Genomic DNA, 22,148 nt, shown 5'->3' with positions numbered 1-22,148 from the left:
AATTTCAAACACCGAAATGAGTAAGATAGTGTCGCATTCGTTTACGTTCTCTTGCCGTCTGGCTCACGATCTTTGCATTTGTACCTATAACGTAAGAATTTTATCTCGTGATTATATCAGTTGATAAAGAAATAAAAGGGAAAATATGAAAATCAAATATGAAAATCAGATATGAAAATAAAATATAAGAATATACGTATGTATATATAATATATATTTACTTTCCTGCGATTCCGCAGAAAATTGTTTTGGGTTCTGCGTAGTTGTCCCATTTAAATTTATCGGATCGTTATTGCCATCACGGTCGCTTTCCACCTTAAGAAAGAAGATATTACCAATACTGTGTCTATTTTTAACATTAATGTGTTATACATGCAAAATAATAAACTGTCATTTCTATAATAGAAGCAATACAAGCAAAGATTATTTGTCTACCTCCAGAATAAATTCCATTGGAGAAAATTTGGATTTAACGTTTTTCTCACTTTCTTGTCTTTCCTTGTTTCGCTTCGATAGTAACAACGAGATTCTTGTCGACTGGCTGATGCGACTGGTTCTTCTTCCTTTCAATAGTATAATCAAAAGAAAAAGAAAAAGATTGGAAAAACATTTTTAATCCCCTTAAAACTAAAATTAAAAACTATTCCCTTAGAAACTATTTACTTTACCGATTATATGTATATTCATAATTATGATTAATATTCGTATATTACATACGTAACAACATCTGTAACAGTACTCTTAAATCTTAAGTAGTAGAAATAGTACAGCGGAAAATTGCATAGCTTGGAATATTGCGTTACTTTGTCTTGGTTGATCCAACAACGTGTTGCTATCCGAACTTATGGCTATTTTTGGTATTTTCGGTTTTATTTGTTTCTTACGATACAGTCTGCTGTTTTCCATAGACTTTTGATGAAAATCTTTTCTTTGAAAATTGCTTGCATTAGGATCGTCCGTCGAATTTGTCAACATATCTGCTTCCATCGATGCCCACATCGCTTTCCGATATTCCCAATATCGTTTTCCATATATCCAATATTTCAATGGAAAACCATATACCGTCTGTGACTCTGGATCAGGTTTGCACACATAACACTATTTAAAATTTATTCTTAATTTTATACAAGTTTAACATTCCATCACTCAACAGATTAATGAAATGAAGTATTTTCTAAAACATATACTTTTCTTATTCCATTTCTCGTACGTAGTATTTGTGACATCCTTTCAACATAATTGTCCATAAGTTCTATCATTATCTCAATTACGTTGTTAGAATATTTTGTCTGCGTCGCAATATATTCCTCGGTCATTAAGTACGGTAACTCGGTAATTAACGCTTCTATTAGATCTGACATAAAGTTCTGTAAATGAAATGTAATTTACATTATATAATATTTCTTCACTTATTTTATATGCACAGAATATAACAAACTGCGAGATCTTTAAACGTTAATCCCATGTCCTTGTGAACCATCGCGATATAACCAAGAAAATAATCTCTGCGAGACGGTTTATCGTAATAACTTATAAACAGGGCACATATGATGTCGCATATAGTAATAAATTTTTTTTTAATTATAGCTTCTTGAACGAATTCCGGAATTGATTCATCTTCGAAATACTTCACGTATTCCGGGTGATTTTTAAAAAGCCTGCGAGTTAGTATATTTCATATTTTATCTATTCGATAAATTTATATGTATTTGCATTTATAAAGATTACACTGAAACAGTTTATAACTACATAGTACAAATTGCAAATCCATAATGCGACGTATCCTTTTCCACGGTCAACCAAATTTCTTTTACTTTCTTGAAATCTTCGCATTCGACTTGAACACATAGTTGCGCATCGCAATCTTTAATCAGTTTTAAACCAGCAAACTTATAATTAAGGAAATTTCCCATTTCTTTGGAATTTTAAATGCCCGAAGGTATAGGCATATTGTGACACGTGTAATATTCGTACAAACTGAATATCGCGCTTAACTCTGCTACGAATCTTGGGTATTTTTCAACAAATTGTATTTTCTTTGCATAGAAAGATTCTCTAATGTTAAGAAAAATGTAAAAAGAGGTTGTTCTATGCGTGTTTCCTTATTGTACTTTAATGCTAAAATTTCATTTTTGGAAGAAATTCATTTGAACAAACGAGAAGACGAATCAATCGACAATTTGTATTGTCCTTCGCTGGTTTCATTTGATAATGAAGGTAAACTACAATCATTAAAAATTAATACAATAATTGCTTATAATAAATTACAACATTTAGCATTTTCTACATTGAATAATTTTATTTTAGACACAATTTATTACATTAACATTGTATTTATAAGTATAGATGTGTAAAAATGCAATTTTAGGCAGCAACTTTCCCTAACGTATCTGCATATTGAAATTCTGTACTATTCTCATACTCGCACATGTCCAATGCAATTACACAACTTTCTCGTACAACTCTCTCACTGTCGTTTAAATACCTATTTAAAATATCAAAACAATATGGAGTAGCAATAGAACCCAATGCTTCTGCACATTCGTGACGCACCATTTCATTTTCTTCTGTGTCCTTTAAAGAAGCTTCTAAATGTGGGACAGCAATCTCTTTCTGAAGTTGTCCAAGAACAAAAGCTATCTCATGTTTGAACAAAGCACTGCCTGCTTTTAAACCTAAAATTATAAAAACAATAAATTATAAAAATATAGCTGAAAAAGGAAAAAAGGATCATTATTATTTTATTTACCTTCGCTAAGAGCAAGAATACTATCTGAAGTACATATATTTCTCAAAGAGAACATGGCTCTGTATCTTTCAAACAAAGAAACATTTTCATTTAAAAGAATCTCTTTTAACTTCTGAACATCAGCAATATCTGCTGGTGGTGCAGGGTCCACAGACATATAAGGACTTTTTTGAAAATTTGTTGAATGGCTATTTAATTTTAACCATTGCAATCTGCATAATGCTAATTCACATGTTTCTGCAACCTCTGATACACAATCCTTACTATATTCTTCTAATATTGGTATTACAGTAGGATCTCCAATTGCACCTAAAGCTTCGCCTATTATAAAGAAATATGTTACTTATTATATGTAATATACAGAATTTGACATAGAATAAAAAATAAATATATAGTACCTGCTTCATGACGGACCATTGGTTCTTGGGTAACGTCTTTCAATATTTCTATAAGAATTGGTATAGCACGGGAATCTTGCATTTGACCAAGACAATATGCAAGTTCGTGCTTTAATAAAGCTGATTCATCATTAAAGCAATTATGAATTTCTTGAATAGCTTTAGCTCCACCGATATTTTTTAACGTAAATAAAGCACGAAATCTTTCTTTTAATGGTCGATTTTGGTCATTTAAGACACGACCAATTGCAGATATTTGATTCTCATTTACTTGCAACATATTTTCAGGTTCTTAATGAAATTAATTGAAAATATAAAATTTGCTAATATTTTATAAAATTTATTTCATTACAATTACAATAGATGCCACTTTTTATAAGTTCTAAACTAAAAAGTATTATATGTACTAAACTGCTGTTGTATAGAAACATTTGAGGTTAAGAATCAACTTGAATAATGTCACATGGTCAAAATTTAGCAGAAAAGATAAAAAGATATACGTATACACAGTGTACATCAATTAAATACTACAATATACACATAAAATTATAATTCACGAATTATAACGCTATATTTAAAATATGGCACAGAGTAGAACAGAAAGAATCGGAACAATATTTACAAGGTAAAATTATTTTGCAGATGTTTATGAAATTTTAAGGAATATATTCTACATAAAAATTAAGAATTGTACCATTAAATAAATTGTTTATTATCATATAGATTATTTTTGACATCATATATTATACACGTTACTATTTACATACAAAATTAGTGGCAACAAATAAAAGTATTTCCATTTTATTAAAAATAAATACGATAAAAGGTTAAAATTCAGTTATCTTGAAATTTTCAGGATAAACAATTATCTTAAGGAAAACAATTTTATTTTAATCAATTACTATAGCTATACTAGAAAATAATTTTTTAGAATTTCAAGATAATTTTATTTTCCTAAATTATCTTTAGAGTAACGTCACTGTTACGTGCAGATGTATTACATCCTGATAATTTACCAATATGGTATGAGATATACAAAGCCTATCCTCCAAAATATGAACCAACTTTTAGTAGAAAACCATCAACAGTAAATATACAAAAAATATTTTATGAGGAAGATCTTATAAGAGCGTAAGTAAAATTTGAAATTATGTGTAAATAGTTGTAAAATATATATTTATCATCACCATGTACTTGTAACATACATTTACATTTCAAATGTGTAATTTTGTAGAAAATTTCACAAAGATGTATCACTATCTATTATAGATATGAAAAATGATAACATTACCCAAAATCAAATCTTTTTTACTCTTTATGAGTGCTTAATACAGGTAACATAAAATAGAAATTCTATTAAACATAATGCTATATGACATATATAATTATATGACAATCATATTACAAATTTATTCTACTTGTTATAGAAAGGTGCTAAAAAAGAAGAGGCTTATAATGATGCATTAAAGTATTATTATACAATTTATAAGATTAAAAAATCATCAAATATAACTGCATCATCAAACATACCACCACACAAAAATATTAAACATAATGAAGAACAACAAACATAAGAATTTGTATATATTGTATTTATAATGATATACTGAATAGAGGAAAATATAATATTAAACTAAATTCAACATATATTTAATCTTCATTTTGCATATTATCTCGTTTTTGTTAGTATTATATATGTTGTTAATAAATATAAGGATTTTCCTTATCATTTTAAATATATATATAATTTTGTAGTATATCATAATACACAATAGCTACACAATAAATTACACGCTACTATGCTACCTAAAACATATTAAATTATAAAAAAATTTATAAACCTAGCCCTTGAGTCGCTAATAACCCATACAAGTGATTGATGTGACGTTAAATTAAAATAAAAAAATGGATAATTTAATAAAAGAGCTAATCTGCTTATTTATTATAAATATTAAAATATAATTAGTAATACAAGATAAATTAGGTGGTAAAAATATGTATTTTAGTATAGAAGGTATACCATCATAAAATTTTCTATGATAACACTTCGGAGGATATAATAAATATGTGTAAACGAACGTTCAGAAACTACCCTTATTGTTAGTGTACTTTAAGCATTCTAATAGCAGCATAACCTTTCAGGCAGTTCAACTACGTTTCAAATTAAAGCGTGTAAATTTATATTATACAACAACTCTCTTATTGCAAATTCAACCTTTATTTAAAGAAAGAAGCAAAAATTAATTTCAACTTTAAATTGTACAAAATTAATACTATATGAATGTATTACTGTTGTGATTTTCCAAAAGAATTTTATCACACACAAAATAGAATAAAACTTCAAGTTTCTAGATAAGTTTATAAATCAAAATGTCTACAAAAAAAGTTTTTTCGTTGGTCTTTATTAGAAAAACAATAGAAATTTTATTAGGCTTCAAAAAACGAGGATTCGGAAAAGATAAATGGAACGGTTTTGGCGGTAAAGTCGAACCAGGAGAATCAATTTTTCAAGGAGCTGTGCGGTAAATAATTTTAAATAACAGATTGAAATTACCTCATGTAAATCGATAAAAAAAGTTGTAAATTTCATTTTTCACTGTAATACTATACTATATATAAACTAAATAATATAAACTTTTTAAAAGAGAAATTATTGTTAGTAATAAGTTAAGAATATTATATTCAACAATATCTTATATTTCATAATAACTGATACATTAAATAACAACGAATTTTAACAAAGATTTGTATCACTTTGTTTAATTATATACAGGATGAGTCATGAAAATGATAATAATATAAATTTGACAAAATTAAAGAAAAAATATTTATGAATATCAGAGATCTTTTTATTTAGAATATAGAAGCAAAATCGTTATACACAGGATTTTTTATTTATGGTTTCTAATAACTTCATATATCTAAAAAGCGATATATGGCATTAAATTGTTCATTTAATCCTATTTAAATCTATTTCTGCACATAATACCTTTACAAGATAATTTTAAAATATTTTTCATGAATCATCATGTATACACAGGTACAATTTTAAATAATTAAATAAATACAAAATATTACACTTAAATTAAAATTGTGATAGTAATTGGTAAAAATGATAGAAAAGATATTTAAGCTAAAAGTAAAATGTATGCAATATAATATGATTATTGCATGTAGTGTTTTATAATATTGCTATCACACATAAACGAGAAAAAAATTAAAGTGTATACTTCTTAAATTATCAATGTATAATTTTATAGTGAATTAAAAGAAGAATGTGGTTTATCTGCACAAAAATTAAAAAAAGTTGGAATTTTAGAATTTGAATTTGAGGGAGATGAAGTTCTATTAGAAGTTCATGTTTTTGAAACATATGAGTATTGTGGAGAGATAATAGAATCTGAAGGTATTTAAATTTCAAACATTAATATTATAACTAAAATTAATATTACATTATTATCAAGTATTTATTCTTATTATTAATTATGTATATTTTTATGTGCAATATTAGTTATTATTCCATGTCTCTATATTTATTTATTTTAATCATAGCAATAATATCTATCTAATCATAATCATGAAATTGTATGTTATTGTTTAAACTATGCAAACTATAAAAACAATTAAAAGGACAAAGAAACTAGAATATGTTTGAGCAAAATAAAAAGGTTTAAAAAGATATCTATTACACTTTTTTTGTAATATCTAATGTATACCTACTTAAAAATATAATAAATACACTGTAGTTATATTTATATTCTTTTGTTCAGAAATGCGACCAAAATGGTATAATTTGAAAGATATTCCTTTCAAACAAATGTGGCCGGATGATGAATATTGGTTCCCTTACATGTTACGAGGGGAATTATTCAGAGGATATTTTTTGTACCGAGGTCAAGACCTAATTCTTAAGTATAACATTGAAACTATGGAAGAACTACCAGCATTAGATCGTATCTCTTAACATTCATCTTTCATTCTTAACACACACCCTGCTATACATTATTAATAATTTTAATTATTATTAAAAAATTCACTTTCACATTTTTATAATTATAATAAAATTTGGCTTTATACTAATTTGATAATCTTTTTAGTAATAAAACCATCTTGTAATCATTACTTTTTATCACTCATTAATCTTAGATTATATCAAGAAAGATTTTTAAGCAGACATTATACAAATATGTTACATTGGTACTACATTAATTGTACCTGTTTGCTATTTTCCATCAACTAAAAGCACATATGCTAAACTGTATCTGATATACAAATATTTTGTGATATTTCAGAGATCATTAAATAATTTTTCAAATATGTTGCGAGGCTAATAATCCCTTTTTCTACCTTTTTCTTTTTATTAAATAAATATATCATTACTTTAAAAATCTAAGTACTTATATAATAAGTTATAAAACTATACTGTGATACATCACATAAAGATAAAAATATCCTGCTTAAATTATGATTATTTTGTAAATGAAGATTTGCAGAGAATATATCAATCAAGCACCATTTAGCTTGGACATATTAAAAGATAAATATTTTTATCTTCAGCTCAAAAAATACAAGATGAGGCAAGATAGAAAGCTTAAAGTCTACAGACTAAAATATATCATGGACGTATAGAATTCTCAACCAGTTATATCACTTTTATCTTTGCACCATAAAGCACACGTGGCTTTACCTTGTCATAAAAAATTATAGTTAAGCAGCGGACCAATGTTCAGATCTCCATAAGAGAGTATACATACTATGCTTAAGATCTTCTGCATCTAAACTGTCAATCAGAAAATCTGTATATCGTGAAATTAAACTTCTGTAACCTTGGCCAACAGTTGCTAGTACTAATTTCTTTTCATCTGTTGATTTAAATGATATTATTTGACATACCTTACCTTCGAAAGGTCTGAAAACAGTAATTGGTCTAAGAGAGTTACATTCAGCTACTACAATACATCCCCAAGTAGTACCAATATATAACTGATTCCTACAAGCTTCCAAAGCTGTTACTTGGCACTTTTCTGTTGATAAATTTTCTTCTATAGAAATGGACTTTAAACTTTCTGAACAAGGTACTAATTTAGACATATCTAATTTATTTATTATTTGCCTAGTATCCACATCCCATTGATACACAATACATCCAGGATATGTGTATGATAACACAGAATTTTCAGCACTCAATAAATGTGTAGCAAATAAATTTTTAATAGCTGTTTCCCCAGTTACATGAGAAAGTTGTACTGTATCTATTAAACTGTTGTCTTTTAAAACATAAATTGATACTTTACCAAAACTTTGTCCCACCCATAACTCCAATATTCGTTTCTTTTTATAGACAGCTGCCAAGGAATATGTCTTTATATTATCTTGAATATCAGTTGTAATTTCCATCTTTTTCATTTGTGTGAAAGAATTTGACAATAGAAATGTCTTACCACTATGCAGTGCTACTGCAAATTGTTTTATTTGTTCTAAATAAATTAGACCTACTATTTTAGATTCCATACTATGATCAGGTTCAAGATTATAACTGGCAACACAACCAAAATTACTGCCTAAATAAACATGTACTTGCCCTATATCATCACCAATCCATATGTATCCATCTACTCCACACATTGCATATGGTATTATAGGAGTTTCAATCCTAACATGTTGTAACCAACCTTTCTGTGTTCCTAATAACATATCAACTTCACCATTATTATGTCCAAACCAAATTTCATCTCCACTTAAATTTTCTTCTATAGTTCTATTTGTCATAGTAATAGCAGTTACTTGGGTTCTTTCTGTTAATAATATGACATCTATAAGATGTGTAAATTCAGGTGCTGATGCAATGGAAACTATTTGACTTGCAGTAGGTCTATCTTTTGGATTTTGAGCCCAACATATAACCATTAAATCAAGAGCATAACAAGGATGAAATGTTTCCCTGTATGTTAATGGTGGTCTTCCACCTTCTAAAATACATTCTTTAACTGCTTCATGGCCCTCAAATGGTTGTCTTAAAGTGATCAATTCATATATAAACATTCCAAATGAAAAAGAATCAACTTTTTCAGTATATTCTTCTTCGCCGTTATATTTAATAATTTCAGGTGCCATAAATCCTTCTGTTCCTCCAAATCCTTTAGCACCAGTTGGTAATGTAAGTCTGGATATGCCATAATCAGCTACTTTAACATGAACCGGATGTTCAGGGTAATCTTGAAATGGTAAAGGCATCTGCCAAACTAAAACATTTTCTGATTTTAAGTCTCTATAAATTACATGTTGCTGATGAAGATATTCTACTGCTTTTGCTACTTGGAGAATTATAGCTTGTAATGTGTATGGATCTAATTTAGCACCAGAACGTCTGTAATTTTTCAATACATTATCTAATGCACCTTCTGGTGCCAAATCTAGTACTAGTGCTAGTGGACTAACCACTATTCCAATTAGAGGTACAATATTTGTATGTCTGAGTGTCAACAAAATATTTAATTCTTGTCTTGCAGTACAATAGGCTTTACAAGCATACTGTAAAGGATCTCTATCCCATTTACTTTGTGCAGCTTTATAAGCAAGAATAGCAGATTGTTTTGAATTTGGACCTGGTGGAACTGGTTGCAACATTTTGATAGCAACATCAACTTTGTGATAAGTTCCTGGTAAGCGACAGACACCCTTAAATACAAATCCAAATGCTCCACGACCTAATAATTTCCCTAATTTAACATCCTCTGATTTTATTAAGTGTTTTGATCCTAGATCCATAAAAATAATATCTGGAGCTACATGTGACAATGGTATATCAGAATGTTTAGGACAACTAATTGGTTTACTACTATAGGCAGACAAAATGCATTCTTCAACCATCCAGGAATATGCTAAAATACCTTCAAAATGAGTGCTTTGTTTAATAATATCTGGATGACCCTCTAAAGATGGCATTCTGCTTGATGTTAAGCTATCATATCCGACACCGCTATCGCCATCAGATTTATAACTATCCTGGCTTTGTCTTTCTTTATTTATATAATATTTTTGAATATCTTCCGTCAAACGATCAGTATCACTAATTTCATTTTCGTTTTCTCCATTATTTAATAAACAGCGTGGACACGGTATTAATCGTGTGACTAATAGTTTACCCTCGGATGTATGCACAAAACGTGTTCCTAATGTAGGATACCAATCTTCTAATAAAATATCAATATGATCGACTATTAGCGCCAATAATTGTGGCATACTTTCTGGTCGAGGTTCTACTACAATTGCTTGATAGCCCATTGGTTCTTCTTCAGCAGAGTCTGACATAATGGGTTGTTTTATCACTAAAGTATCAACTGGAAACCAAATTTCTAAAATTGCCGAATTCTTCAAATCTACTGTACACCATATTCCATCTTGTTTCAGTTTAAATTTAAACTGTCTATAGTCATACGGTGAATTCTTTAAGTTATAATTGACTTCTTTGAGGCGTAGTAAAGTAATATTAGAATATTTTAACTCTATCCCTGTTTGCCAGAGTACCCACTCAGCTTGTGTATCTAACAAGCTTATAAAAATATTATCATCAACAAAATCTTTGAAAGGCGCTAGAAATGACATCACAATCTCAACAATAGCATCATCGGCTAAAATTCTAGTTATGAGCCTCGACCAAAAACCACTGGGAAAATAAGACATTAAAAGCAGCCGCGTGACAGAACAATCTGGTTGTGACCTAGACGTTAGTACACATTCTGTACTTGATTTACTTTCTCCGGTAGAATTTTGAAATGCTATCATCGGAGATGTAATCTTTTTAGAACGTATGTGCCAGCTTCGTGTTTTTACAGGAATTTTGATTATTTGATTATTTCTTAAAATATCTTCTTCAGTTGGCAATAATGAAGGAATCAATAGAGTACGATAATCCCAAGTTAACGCAACTTCAAACTTATTTAACAAGCTAACGATATATCCTTGGGTATCTATAGACGATATCGTAGAGGATTTAAAAACATGTTGAATATCGTCTAATTTCATTATACCACACCTGGCAAAAGGATTAATTTCACGTATCGTTACTACGTGTGCTAACATATCGCAAAGCCACTGTGGATCAAGAAAGTATAAATCCTTTAACGTAGCATCGTCATAATGTAAAATAATACCATTTTCATGGAGAAAAAGTGTTGCTTGATGTAGTTCAGCAGGATCCCTAAATGATCTATGCAATTTTTGAAGCTCGTTATTAACTGCTGTGTAATACTGATCAGCTTTTAAAACCGGATCTGCACCAGACAATTTCCTATCATGTGCAAGCTGTATTACCACATCTTCCAAGGCAAGATAACTGGCAGGAACTTTTTGTTCAAGCAATAATTCTTTGCTTCCGGGTGATCTTAAACTAAATACAACATCGTATATCAAATTACATAGCATTTTTATATTGTGCTTCGTTTTACAGCTCACTTCAATGGTCTCCATGACTTTTGGTAAGCCACATTTTTCAGCGTCAACCACGTTTATAAACTTATCACGGATATATTGTTGTAACGCTTCGCTATGCTCGTACGATATATCATAATGAGTGCCAACAATGATTACTGGAGAATTCGGAGCTCTGCTTTGAATATTTACTAACCATTGAAATATTTCAGATACACCTTTAAAACCATCGATAATTCTCCATACAACCAAATATAGACTACGTTTAGATAAAAAGTATTGATGTGTTGCATAGTATTCTCTCTGACCACCAAAATCCCACGTTCTAAAATAAACTGGGCCATGGGATGACTGACCTCTCACTTTTTTTTCATAAATCCAGTCTCCTATATCAACGCCAACGGTAGATATCGTTGTTCCTCTGGCAGTCTTCGCGTTAATATTTTTATTACCCATTCGTTTTGCCCAGTGTTCTGCAGCCTTCTTTTTATTTGGAACTTCACCCTCTTGTCTCAACTGTTCCAATAAGCTAGTTTTACCGATACCTTGAATTCCTACGATCATTAACTTCATGCGTGCATACGGTTTAGCGTCCTCTAAAATTGATTTTAAATACCCAATCACGTCCATTGTTTTATATTTCTTCGACTCGATCATTGTTTTCAAAGGTTCTTGCAATCTACAACCTTGAGTATTTAAATTCCACAAACGGGAAAGCAGACCCATTTGTGGTGGCAATTCGATGATTTCCGGATTACCGCTTATATTTAGAACAGATAGATTATTAAGCTCGTAAATGTTTTGGGGAATTTCTTTCAATTTGTTATTGCTGACGTCGAGCATACTAACATTAGGAAACAGAAGATACAATTTTGAGCCAGAATAAGTGATTCTTGTGTCCCTGTCTATATTCTCCTCTTCTAAATTTGGCATTTCCCCGTCATCGATCGATGTTAATTGAATTCTACTCAACAGATTGTTAGCAAGAATCAATGTTCTTAAATTCTCTAAGCGTAAGTGACGTCTATGCGTGCAAACCGACATGAGAACTACATCGCGTAATGATGTAGCCGTTTGTCTGTTACTGCCTGGAACGATTGGTGATTGTACATTTGTTGCGGGACAATAACACGCAGTGTTTGCTTGTTCCATCAAGTCAGCACCCTCCACTTGTGGTAAACTGGGCCATCGAGAGATTTGATTATTGGATAAGTCTAACTGTTTTAAACTCGCCGGATATGATGTTATATGGCTCATGGATCGAAGAGAATTATAAGCCATATTTAATCTCACTAGATTAACAGCTAAGCATGGCAAAGCTACTGGAATACTATTAAATAAATTATGTGCCAAGTTCAGGGATGTAAGCACCGACCTTGCTCCACTTTCGTTATCGTCTGAAACTTTTTCCGATACTTGAACGGATTTGGTCCAAACATGAGGGCGATCCATTTCGATAATTTGTGCATTTGCTATTTTAGTGAATGACTCAAACTCCAAGGAATCTTCACGCGATATAGCCAATTGCGATGCTAAACTTCGACTGCTAGGGCTATTGTTTAAACAATCCTCCCTTTGTGTTTTTCGTGAAATATTTTGCGAAACTTGACTAGGTAAAATCTTCAACAGATTAAACGACGCGTTCAATTCCTTTAATTTCGGTGCTCGCCATAAATTATCTGGAAGACACTGCAATTTATTGTTTGAAACATCCATAATCTCCAATGCAGGTAAATTCATTATGAATTCCGGCAATTGTTCCAATCGATTGTCCTGAAGATACATCTCTTCCAAAACTGGACACAATTTGTCTTTATGACTTTTTGGTTCAGCTGTAAGAGTGTCTATTTTATTTTGAGCCATATTGAGGTATCGCAGGCTTTGTAAATAAAATATGATAGGTGGTACAGAAGTGATAGAATTAAGAGAGATATCTATCCTTGTGATAGCATATAACACCAAGTCGTTATTTTTAGCACTCAGCTTTTTGTTTACGTGTAATACGGCATCTGTCAACCACTGAGCACGTATTTGTGAAAGATGACATTGTTGATCATGCCAATTAATCATCGTTGGTGTATTTGGAAATAGCGTCGAATATGTTACGTTTCCAAAAGAGGATAGTGCAGAAAAGTGAGAAGTTTGGGTACATTCGGTCATAGCTTTTTTGTTAATTTTGTATTCTGAATCAGGGTAAGCTTTTATAGATAAAAGTTTTGCCGTGAGAGGTTCGTCTCTGTTTTGTGCGGCGATTTTGATTGCTTTGCATGTATTATCTACAGCACTGTGCTTCAGTAAAAGATCTGCAATTTTTATGTCACGCTGTTGACAAGCTATAATTAACGCGCTAGAGTAATTACTTTCTGGATCACTCTGATCATAAGGAACTTTTACAGGCAAATTAGGATCGGCACCTGCCAATAATAAAGCAGTAACTACTTCTGTGTGCTTGCCTTTTACAGCCGCATGTAAAGCAGTTTCGGTAACATTGTTGCAATACAAATCTAAGTTTAATGGACATATCATATTGTCATCCTTTTTATCGAACGCTTTGCTTCTAAAATTTAAACTAGACATTAATCTTTGTATACCGCTCGAAATCTTTCTTTTCGACATCGGGAGTGGCTGCGCCACCCCCATATCTTCTTCTTTGATTTTTCTTGCTTTCACTTTATAATTTAGTAGTAATTCTACGATTTTTATGTTTCCAAGCATACTAGATATATAAAGAACATTTTGTCCCGTAACGTCCTGAGTATTGATATCAAATGGCATTTCATATTCATACTCTCCCGATGAGTCTTTATAGCGTTGATACGTAGTTTGTGGATATTCAAATTTCAATAGTAAATCAATAACTAAATGATGACCATTTATAGTTGCCACATGAATTGGTAACCATTTTTCAACAGTTAAAGATTGTACTTGTTTAGGAAAGTGTCGGAGAAGCAATTCCACTATTTCTACTTTACCATTGTAACAAGCTATATATAATGGACAGTATTTGGTAACAGGATGCACTCTGCAATCTGCACCATGATCCAGAAGCAAACGAACTATATCTTTGTGACCCATCTCGCAAGCTATAAAAAGTAGAGTATTTGCACCATTTGGTGCCATGTTGATAATGCATTCCAAATCCGAAGTATGTCCTTGAATAAGATTTTTAGCTGCTACAACATCTCCTTGAATACAAATTGCACGCAAAGAAGCATGTACTGCAAGTTTTTCCAATTCATACTTTTCAGCTGCTGATTTGAGCAAATTTATGCTGACATCTTGCTTAGCTTTCTCAGCTACATCTAATGGTCTTTCACCATTATTGTCTTGGATCATTAGATTTGCATCAAATTTTAAAAGTTTTTCAATGTTGGAACTATGTCCATGTTCTGCACAAATATGTAATGGTGTCCGGTAATGACCCCGTGGTCCACATGGAATATTTGGATTTGCCCCTGCAGACAGTAGTACATCCAAACATCTTGAATTTTCGGTAATAGCTGCAGCATGTAATGGTGTTCTACCCCATGAATCTTGACTATTTATGTACTGTGCATGCTCTCCTCTTAGAAGATCTTCTAATAATTCTGCATTATCCCACAAAGCAGCTTGATGTAGCAGACGACCAGGAAAATCTTCATCAATAGGAGTATAATCTTCCATGATGTAAACTATAAATATTTACATTATATTCTTATATTCATATTTTTATAATATATATTCTACTTGCAAAAATATTATTTTATACTTACTATCTGTATCTTGAATATAAATATCTTGATTACATGATTATAAATTCATCTGATCATCAGTTATGCAGTAATATTGTTTGTATACTCTTCTCTTGTGATATTTTACATATGACTTTTTATTCTCAATTTGATCAAAATTGAATGTTTTATATTCAATATAATTTAGTATGCAAAAAATTGCACCATTCTTTATAAATTTTAGATCCACTGTGTCTAAAGTGGAAGTTAAATATTTAAAGTTGTTTACATACATTTGTAAAATTTCGATTATTTATTTATGTGTTTTTACATAAAAATTTTTATATATTTTAAATAGAATCTCTGAATCTTGTTACTTTCTTCTCTTAATTAAATAACAACCTTGTTTATAATTTAAAATTTAGTGCATAAATACAAAACTCACATATATGTCAAAATATATCAATTGGAGTACGGTTTAAAAATATTCACAAAAATCATGTTCGATCAATATTTTCAAATTTTTCACTGTTCACTGTACATGCGTAATTTTTTCTCATAATTTTTAATTGTTTCTTTTTGGACTGACAATTAAAATAATAGCTTGTTTTCTATGATAGCTTTGGAATAAAAAACCAGTATGATATTAAACATAACACTTAGCGACCGCCATTTTGTCAGTTCTCTTTATCGACTGTACGCACCTAACACACCTTTAGCTACAATTTTATGCATGAATAACATCGGATCGATTTAAATAAATATCATTACCACAGACGAAATGCAGAGTATATATATTGTCTTATGGGGCTTCGTGCAACACAAACTGAAATACCGATCGTGTAAAAAAAATTAGAGGTTTTGTTATGTCTCCTATGCTTTAAAGTGGTGGATTTAGAAAACATAATCAGTCCAATTACCGAGTGATAAAGTCAGTGAATGTAACAAAAAAACGTCTTCCTTTCCACCTACGAGTAAAAATTTTGTATCGTGTAGTTAGATCCATAGTAAACTGTTGATATACTGCACCCCACACGTAATGAATCATTCATGAATGAAAAATTACATTCTCATATTTCCTATTGTATACAGCGTAAAGAGAATATTATTAATAGATTTGTAAAATAGTATAAATTCAAACGCGACCTTATTTGAACTCGTTTTAATCATACATATTATCATGATATGTACTATTACATTATGTATATATATATATAATGTTTATATATTATGTACATATATAAGTACATTCATAGACATATGTGTGTGTATATCGTGGAGTTTTAGCAATTTACCGATGATAGTTTAATTTTTTATATAATATGGTACATACAAAATTTAAACCCTAAATCGATTTTTGTTACTTTCTCCATAAATTAGATACACATCTAACAATAAGTACATGTTTTCTATAAGAGGAAATTTCACACTGAAGACATTACGATCATTGAACAAGCAAGTTATATTAATACTGTAAATTATAGAATATTCCCAATATTATTTCGTGATACTTATCTATTTATAGCTCTTAGATTTATATTCTATTTCACATATATTCACAATAAGAATTCATTCTTCTACAAAACGGTAAAAAAGATTAAGATTTCTATCTAAAAAGTCAAAATTTATGTAGCCTTGCTCATAATTATAAAAAAGCTGTTACCATAATCATTGCGTAGAGTGTTCGCGTAAAGCGAAAGAGTTTTCAAATACAAAAGCACATTCGAACATTTGGAACGCCATCCAAATAAGATACGTAGCATTTAGATACATTTTCACGTGAAGTACCCTTATTTATTCTTTTTTGATCTATTCCTAATAGTTTCACGAAGATTCTATGACAAACATAAAGATTCAAATTTTCACTGATGATCTTTAATTAAGATTGGACCTTTTTAAATTTGTTATGGTGAATGCGATGATTCTCTTTCGTAAAATAAAATGATATAAATAATATAAATGTGTTATCATACATGACTTTAATCATATAAACAATAAGAAGTATATATTAATGGAAATAATATTGAAGTAGCAATAGTTACGTACAATTAGGAAAGTAAGGAACACATAGTAATTTATGTATACGAAAGAAAAGCGGTCTTATTCCTCTTTTACGTAAAATTTATTCAAATTTCGGATGCACAAGGTAAATATTTGTAAAACCAGATTTGTAAAAATAAGTTATCTAAAAAGCTACAAAATACATGATTTTTGGACTATTTTTACATTTCTGCTTACAATTATGTGAATCAATTAATTAATTTTTATGTATACGTACTGTATATATATATGTCTTGTTTGTATTATTTTATGATCAGATTTAATTTTAATTCTATCTGTTACTAATGTTGGAATTTATGTTAAAAATCAATAACATTGGAAATTATACAGAAATGATAATATAGGCTATATTAACCTCGAAACGCCTATATTATTACACCTATGTTGAGTGATACACCTCTGTATACCGCGTTTGTGGTATTATGTCTGACATTACGTAATGTGATTACTGACTTCTTTTATCAATTGATTACATTACATATAGTGCATGATAATAGGACTATATGGGTAGCACTATGCAATTACTTTTACTACCATTGAATAGATTATTTAAGTTAGAATATGTAATCTTTTTTTGTAGATACACAAATTGCAAATTTTTATGTAATTTTTTTTGTAATAGTGCATAATATACTTTAAAATAACAAGATTATTTGTATTTTTCTAAGATTATTTGAAATTATATTCGTCTTAAAGAATTAATGTAATTTGGTATGTATTAAAATTTAATTCAATATTGTGTATGTTAATTATAAGTGAGAATAAACCTTGGTCCCAATATCAAATGTGTGAAAACCAATGAATTTTTACATGTAATATTTTTATAGTTTCTTATATATATATGAATAAATATTAATAATAGTATTCTATTACTATAACTACTACTAATATATTCATATTTTATTAGAAATTTACTTTTACTTTTTATTAGAATTTTACATATTCTATTAAAAATGTATTTCTTATTAGATGTTTATCATAAAGAAATAGTGTTAATAACAGTAAAAAAAATAATATTTGAGATTGAAATGTTAATGAAATCCATTGTCATTGTTATAAATAATTTTAATCGTATGTAAAAATCGTATATGTAAAAATATTTATTTACAAAATTTATCGTTATATTTTTAATATTAAGAAGATGTACTATGATTTAATGGAATACATTGATGATTATGCATGGAAATTAATTAAAAAATTAAAAAATTTTTTAATATAATAGATAATAAATCTTCTAATGTTCCACTTGGCAGCCTTCAAGACTCAATGCTCGAGCTAGGTTCCTAGCAACGGCTAGTCGGAAGATTTCAATTTTATTTTGAAACTTTAGATCATCTCCATGTGCTTCTACACAACGTAATAATTCAAAACAATCACTGGAAGATAAAATTACATCTTTGGCTTCTAATAATGGAATAGCATCTGATAAAAGAATCGACCAAAAGCTGAAATAAAATTTTTCTATTAAATTGCTTTTCAATTTAAAGTTTTGGTGTAGACAAATGGATAGCTTACTATTTTGGTGTTAAATTTGAAACTAAAAGGGACACTAATAAACTTGCTGCTTCTTTAAATTCTCCAATGCCATACATTTGATGAAATTCGCAATACTTTCCTATTGTAAAAAACAATAAAAGTTATAATTGAATAAGAATTCAACTTTTTACTAAAAATTTGCTTGTTTCTCAACTCAAAATTGATTTACCTAAGAATGTAAGTCTATCACTAGCCATCATACAAAAACCTAAATTTTCTAATAGGTCACGACAATCCAATTCTCCATGTTCTGCATAACGCTTCAAAAACTGATCTGCAATATATGTTATAAAACCACTATCTTGCGCTTTTAATGCCCATGCAAGTGCATTTCCCAATCTTCCTTGCCTCATAGATTTTAGTCCTTGAATTTTACAAATGCTAGTAACTAACAAAGAGAGTTTTTAAATATAGTCAGTATGTTTTATATTAAAATGAATTATATATATGTATATAATAATTTGAGAAATAATAATACCTATATGATCCATCTTATTATCTCGTGCTATATCAAGAATTTTATTTACTCTTGCTTCTGACCCCATTGGAAGTGACTGTAACAGTATTTCTAGTCTAGCTAAGCCTTGCATAGGACAATGTATTAAGTAACTTGCACCACATTGCCACAAAGAATGATGTGCCATTAATGTGTTCCCATATTCTAATATAAGAGATTCATGAAGTTGACTGCTAACTCTGATAAAAAATAAAATAATTCTCATTTTGCAAACTTTATATAACATAAATTATGTACTAACTTACTTTATTTGATCTCTATCCAATATTTTAAGTTTTCCACAAACATATAATAAATCTACCAAATGAGTAGCAAACCATCCATTATCACCCATATATTGTATTTCTTTAATAACATGGTGTAAGTCGCTTTCCATAACAGCACGTATAGCATTATCAGAAGGTCTATTAGCTTGCCATCTTTTGGAAATACTATTAGCATGATGAGAAAGTTCAGGTTGCTTACAACATGGAGAAGTATAAAATAACTTTGCTGCCAACAGTTCATACCAAGCATCTGTATATTGTGAAAATTGCCACAATATATCTTGTTCTCCTGCAATTAACTGCATTAAATGTTTTTAATAATTTAAGTAACATTATGTCATTGTATTTGTACATGTATATATTTATATAGATACCTTCATAATCATTTCTAAATTAGTATCAACGATAAAAGCTTTACTATTTAAATTTGAATACAATTCTAGTTGCCAACGTTTCCAACATGTAGTAAATCCATCTATAGAATAACCGCCATACACATTATAGATGGGCATTGTTTTAAGAATATTTTCTGCCATTACAAAAGCAGGGTGATCTGCTTTGCTATGTAATGCTAATAAAGCTCTTACTAAATCTAACTTTCCATGTAATGCACAGCCTATTACAGCTTCCCAATAATTTGGATACTCCAAATCAGCACCGATTGTCTTCTGGGCTAATATTTTAACAGCTACAAGTTCTCTAGATGGAAAGTGAAATCTAATCCATTCTAACAATTGTGGTAATACTACATCACCTAAATTAAAAATATTATATATTAGGATTTTTCAATATATATTTGTCATTTTTTGTTTTTAATAGATGACTAAAACAAAATAATTTACCTGGTACTATATCTACATAAAGGATTTCGATCAAATGCCATACACATTCTATTTGATAAAAAATGGTTAGAAAATTTTCTAGTGATTCTTTTTTATCGCTCAAACATTTTCCACATATATCTTGCAAACTTTCTATACATGCTCTTAAAATAGACCTGTATTGCTTGCTATGTTTTAAAAGTTCTGGTCTAACATCTCCAGAAGAAGATTTTATTTTTTGAATGGACAGAAAGACACCATTACTTTCATTTACTAATTTACGTAATTGTGGAGAAAACAGAATCACTTCTGGCTTTAAAATATGTACCGTTGGCTCATATTTTTCTGGACTTTTTTTAGTTGAACTTTCAAATCTTTTATTCATATATATACTGATTCTGCTACTATTTACCCAACTTCCAGTAATACATAGATGTTTAGGAGTATTTGGAATATCCTACAAATAAAAAATATTTTTCTTAATATACTTTTATAAATGTAAAATATGATTAAAATATAAAATATGATAATATTAAAATGGAGTAAGCTATATAACCTCATACATTTTAAATAACTCGTACAAGAATAAAAATATTATAATAAAATTATAAATATTTTATCATGCCAGATGAGTTTTATAAGATCGGGACAATATTAATTGCATTAAACGAAAGAAATATAGGTTAGGCGTTAATTCAAAGCATGCATGTGGTTCACGAAGTTTTATTACTTACGATTGTAGGAGGACTGTAGTTTTCATCCATACTTAATACGAGAAAGAAACTATTAGTTCAAATATACTTTACTATATAATGACATTCACATCAATTTATTCGTAATTAACTTTATTATTTCTCCACAGAATTAAATGCACGGTATTGTCAACTATTGGTACCTGTATTTGATTGGGAAACTATCGATATATCGTATAATTCTGTACTGTACCTACATATCGATACTCGGCAAATATTATCGATAATATGAAAAGAAACGTTCTATTGAAACCTACAGTCTATGTACTAACCATACTGAGATTTTAGGAAGATTCAAAACTTTGACAGAATATATAAATAAAGCTTTTGTCTTATAATTATTTTCAACATTGTATTTTATACGTAAAAGTCTATGATTTCATACCTTTGATTGATAATTATCAGTAAATATATAGTCTGAAATTGGCGGGAAAAGAAACATTGATCAAAAAGATCAAAGTTAAATGTAATACTAAAGAGTAAGTAGCTGTTAAAATATATTTTCACAATAATTGTTATTCACATTAATTACTTATTTTTAAATTAATTATAACCAATAATTACATCCTAATTTTTTTTAGTTTCTACATGTTCAATATTCTACCGTATGTTTTAAAAGTTCAAGGATTTAAATTTCAATTATCAAACAACTATTACATCAATTACCAAATAACCAATGTATTATAATGCCAGTGATTTATAGAATTTTATAATCTCTATCGAAAATCAATATTTTTTAATATCACTTAAGACATATATATGTATACTGCATATAATTGGATCTATCATATACATTGAGTCATTACAAATCAACAAAACTATGCACTATATAACATCGAAATTATTTCAATACTTATTACACGAATATCAAATACAAATTGAACATTCACATCCAATAACGTTTGTTC

General features: G+C 29.3%; 6 protein-coding genes across 8 annotated transcripts; 2 read left to right on the top strand and 4 right to left on the bottom strand.

Moving 5' to 3' along the window:
• Nucleotides 1–41: 41 nt before the first annotated feature.
• On the bottom strand, nucleotides 42–1,931 carry LOC126918675 (uncharacterized). The gene is made up of 7 exons (XM_050726840.1): nucleotides 1,750–1,931; nucleotides 1,439–1,658; nucleotides 1,188–1,367; nucleotides 804–1,098; nucleotides 436–563; nucleotides 173–315; nucleotides 42–84 (listed from the first exon to the last, which is right to left on the bottom strand). The coding sequence occupies exons 1-7, from the start codon at nucleotides 1,911–1,913 to the stop codon at nucleotides 42–44; spliced, it is 1,173 nt and encodes a 390-aa protein (XP_050582797.1). The 5' UTR covers nucleotides 1,914–1,931.
• Nucleotides 1,932–2,272: 341 nt separating this feature from the next.
• On the bottom strand, nucleotides 2,273–3,427 carry LOC126915333 (deoxyhypusine hydroxylase). 2 transcript variants are annotated; one of them, XM_050719925.1, is made up of 4 exons: nucleotides 3,148–3,427; nucleotides 2,750–3,070; nucleotides 2,554–2,675; nucleotides 2,273–2,485 (listed from the first exon to the last, which is right to left on the bottom strand). In XM_050719925.1, exons 1-4 carry the CDS (start codon nucleotides 3,425–3,427, stop codon nucleotides 2,468–2,470), a joined length of 741 nt encoding a protein of 246 aa, XP_050575882.1. In that variant the 3' UTR covers nucleotides 2,273–2,467. The 2 variants fall into 2 exon arrangements, with proteins under 2 accessions (XP_050575882.1, XP_050575873.1); XM_050719916.1 differs by having other exon boundaries at nucleotides 2,273–2,675.
• A 197-nt stretch (nucleotides 3,428–3,624) lies between these two features.
• Nucleotides 3,625–4,790, top strand: LOC126915450 (probable 28S ribosomal protein S23, mitochondrial). Its single transcript, XM_050720141.1, has 4 exons — nucleotides 3,625–3,772; nucleotides 4,117–4,278; nucleotides 4,382–4,481; nucleotides 4,575–4,790. The coding sequence occupies exons 1-4, from the start codon at nucleotides 3,729–3,731 to the stop codon at nucleotides 4,719–4,721; spliced, it is 453 nt and encodes a 150-aa protein (XP_050576098.1). The 5' UTR covers nucleotides 3,625–3,728; the 3' UTR covers nucleotides 4,722–4,790.
• A 409-nt stretch (nucleotides 4,791–5,199) lies between these two features.
• On the top strand, nucleotides 5,200–7,465 carry LOC126915445 (oxidized purine nucleoside triphosphate hydrolase-like). The gene is made up of 3 exons (XM_050720126.1): nucleotides 5,200–5,669; nucleotides 6,408–6,553; nucleotides 6,918–7,465. Exons 1-3 carry the CDS (start codon nucleotides 5,518–5,520, stop codon nucleotides 7,109–7,111), a joined length of 492 nt encoding a protein of 163 aa, XP_050576083.1. The 5' UTR covers nucleotides 5,200–5,517; the 3' UTR covers nucleotides 7,112–7,465.
• LOC126915101 (leucine-rich repeat serine/threonine-protein kinase 1) lies at nucleotides 7,042–16,300 on the bottom strand. 2 transcript variants are annotated; one of them, XM_050719517.1, is made up of 3 exons: nucleotides 15,733–16,300; nucleotides 15,330–15,542; nucleotides 7,042–15,248 (listed from the first exon to the last, which is right to left on the bottom strand). In XM_050719517.1, exon 3 carries the CDS (start codon nucleotides 15,238–15,240, stop codon nucleotides 7,855–7,857), a length of 7,386 nt encoding a protein of 2,461 aa, XP_050575474.1. In that variant the 5' UTR covers nucleotides 15,241–15,248; nucleotides 15,330–15,542; nucleotides 15,733–16,300; the 3' UTR covers nucleotides 7,042–7,854. The 2 variants fall into 2 exon arrangements, with proteins under 2 accessions (XP_050575474.1, XP_050575465.1); XM_050719508.1 differs by having other exon boundaries at nucleotides 15,330–16,300.
• A 2,124-nt stretch (nucleotides 16,301–18,424) lies between these two features.
• LOC126915255 (nuclear pore complex protein Nup85) lies at nucleotides 18,425–21,507 on the bottom strand. Its single transcript, XM_050719758.1, has 8 exons — nucleotides 21,223–21,507; nucleotides 20,510–20,945; nucleotides 20,042–20,421; nucleotides 19,647–19,966; nucleotides 19,363–19,580; nucleotides 19,054–19,272; nucleotides 18,864–18,963; nucleotides 18,425–18,793 (listed from the first exon to the last, which is right to left on the bottom strand). Exons 1-8 carry the CDS (start codon nucleotides 21,250–21,252, stop codon nucleotides 18,583–18,585), a joined length of 1,914 nt encoding a protein of 637 aa, XP_050575715.1. The 5' UTR covers nucleotides 21,253–21,507; the 3' UTR covers nucleotides 18,425–18,582.
• Nucleotides 21,508–22,148: the final 641 nt, after the last annotated feature.

Source organism: Bombus affinis, chromosome 1 (genome assembly GCF_024516045.1).
Source record: "Bombus affinis isolate iyBomAffi1 chromosome 1, iyBomAffi1.2, whole genome shotgun sequence".
NCBI classification, from domain to species: domain Eukaryota; kingdom Metazoa; phylum Arthropoda; class Insecta; order Hymenoptera; family Apidae; genus Bombus; species Bombus affinis.
Note: the sequence above shows the minus strand (reverse complement) of the source record. Positions and strands in the feature narration are given on the sequence as shown.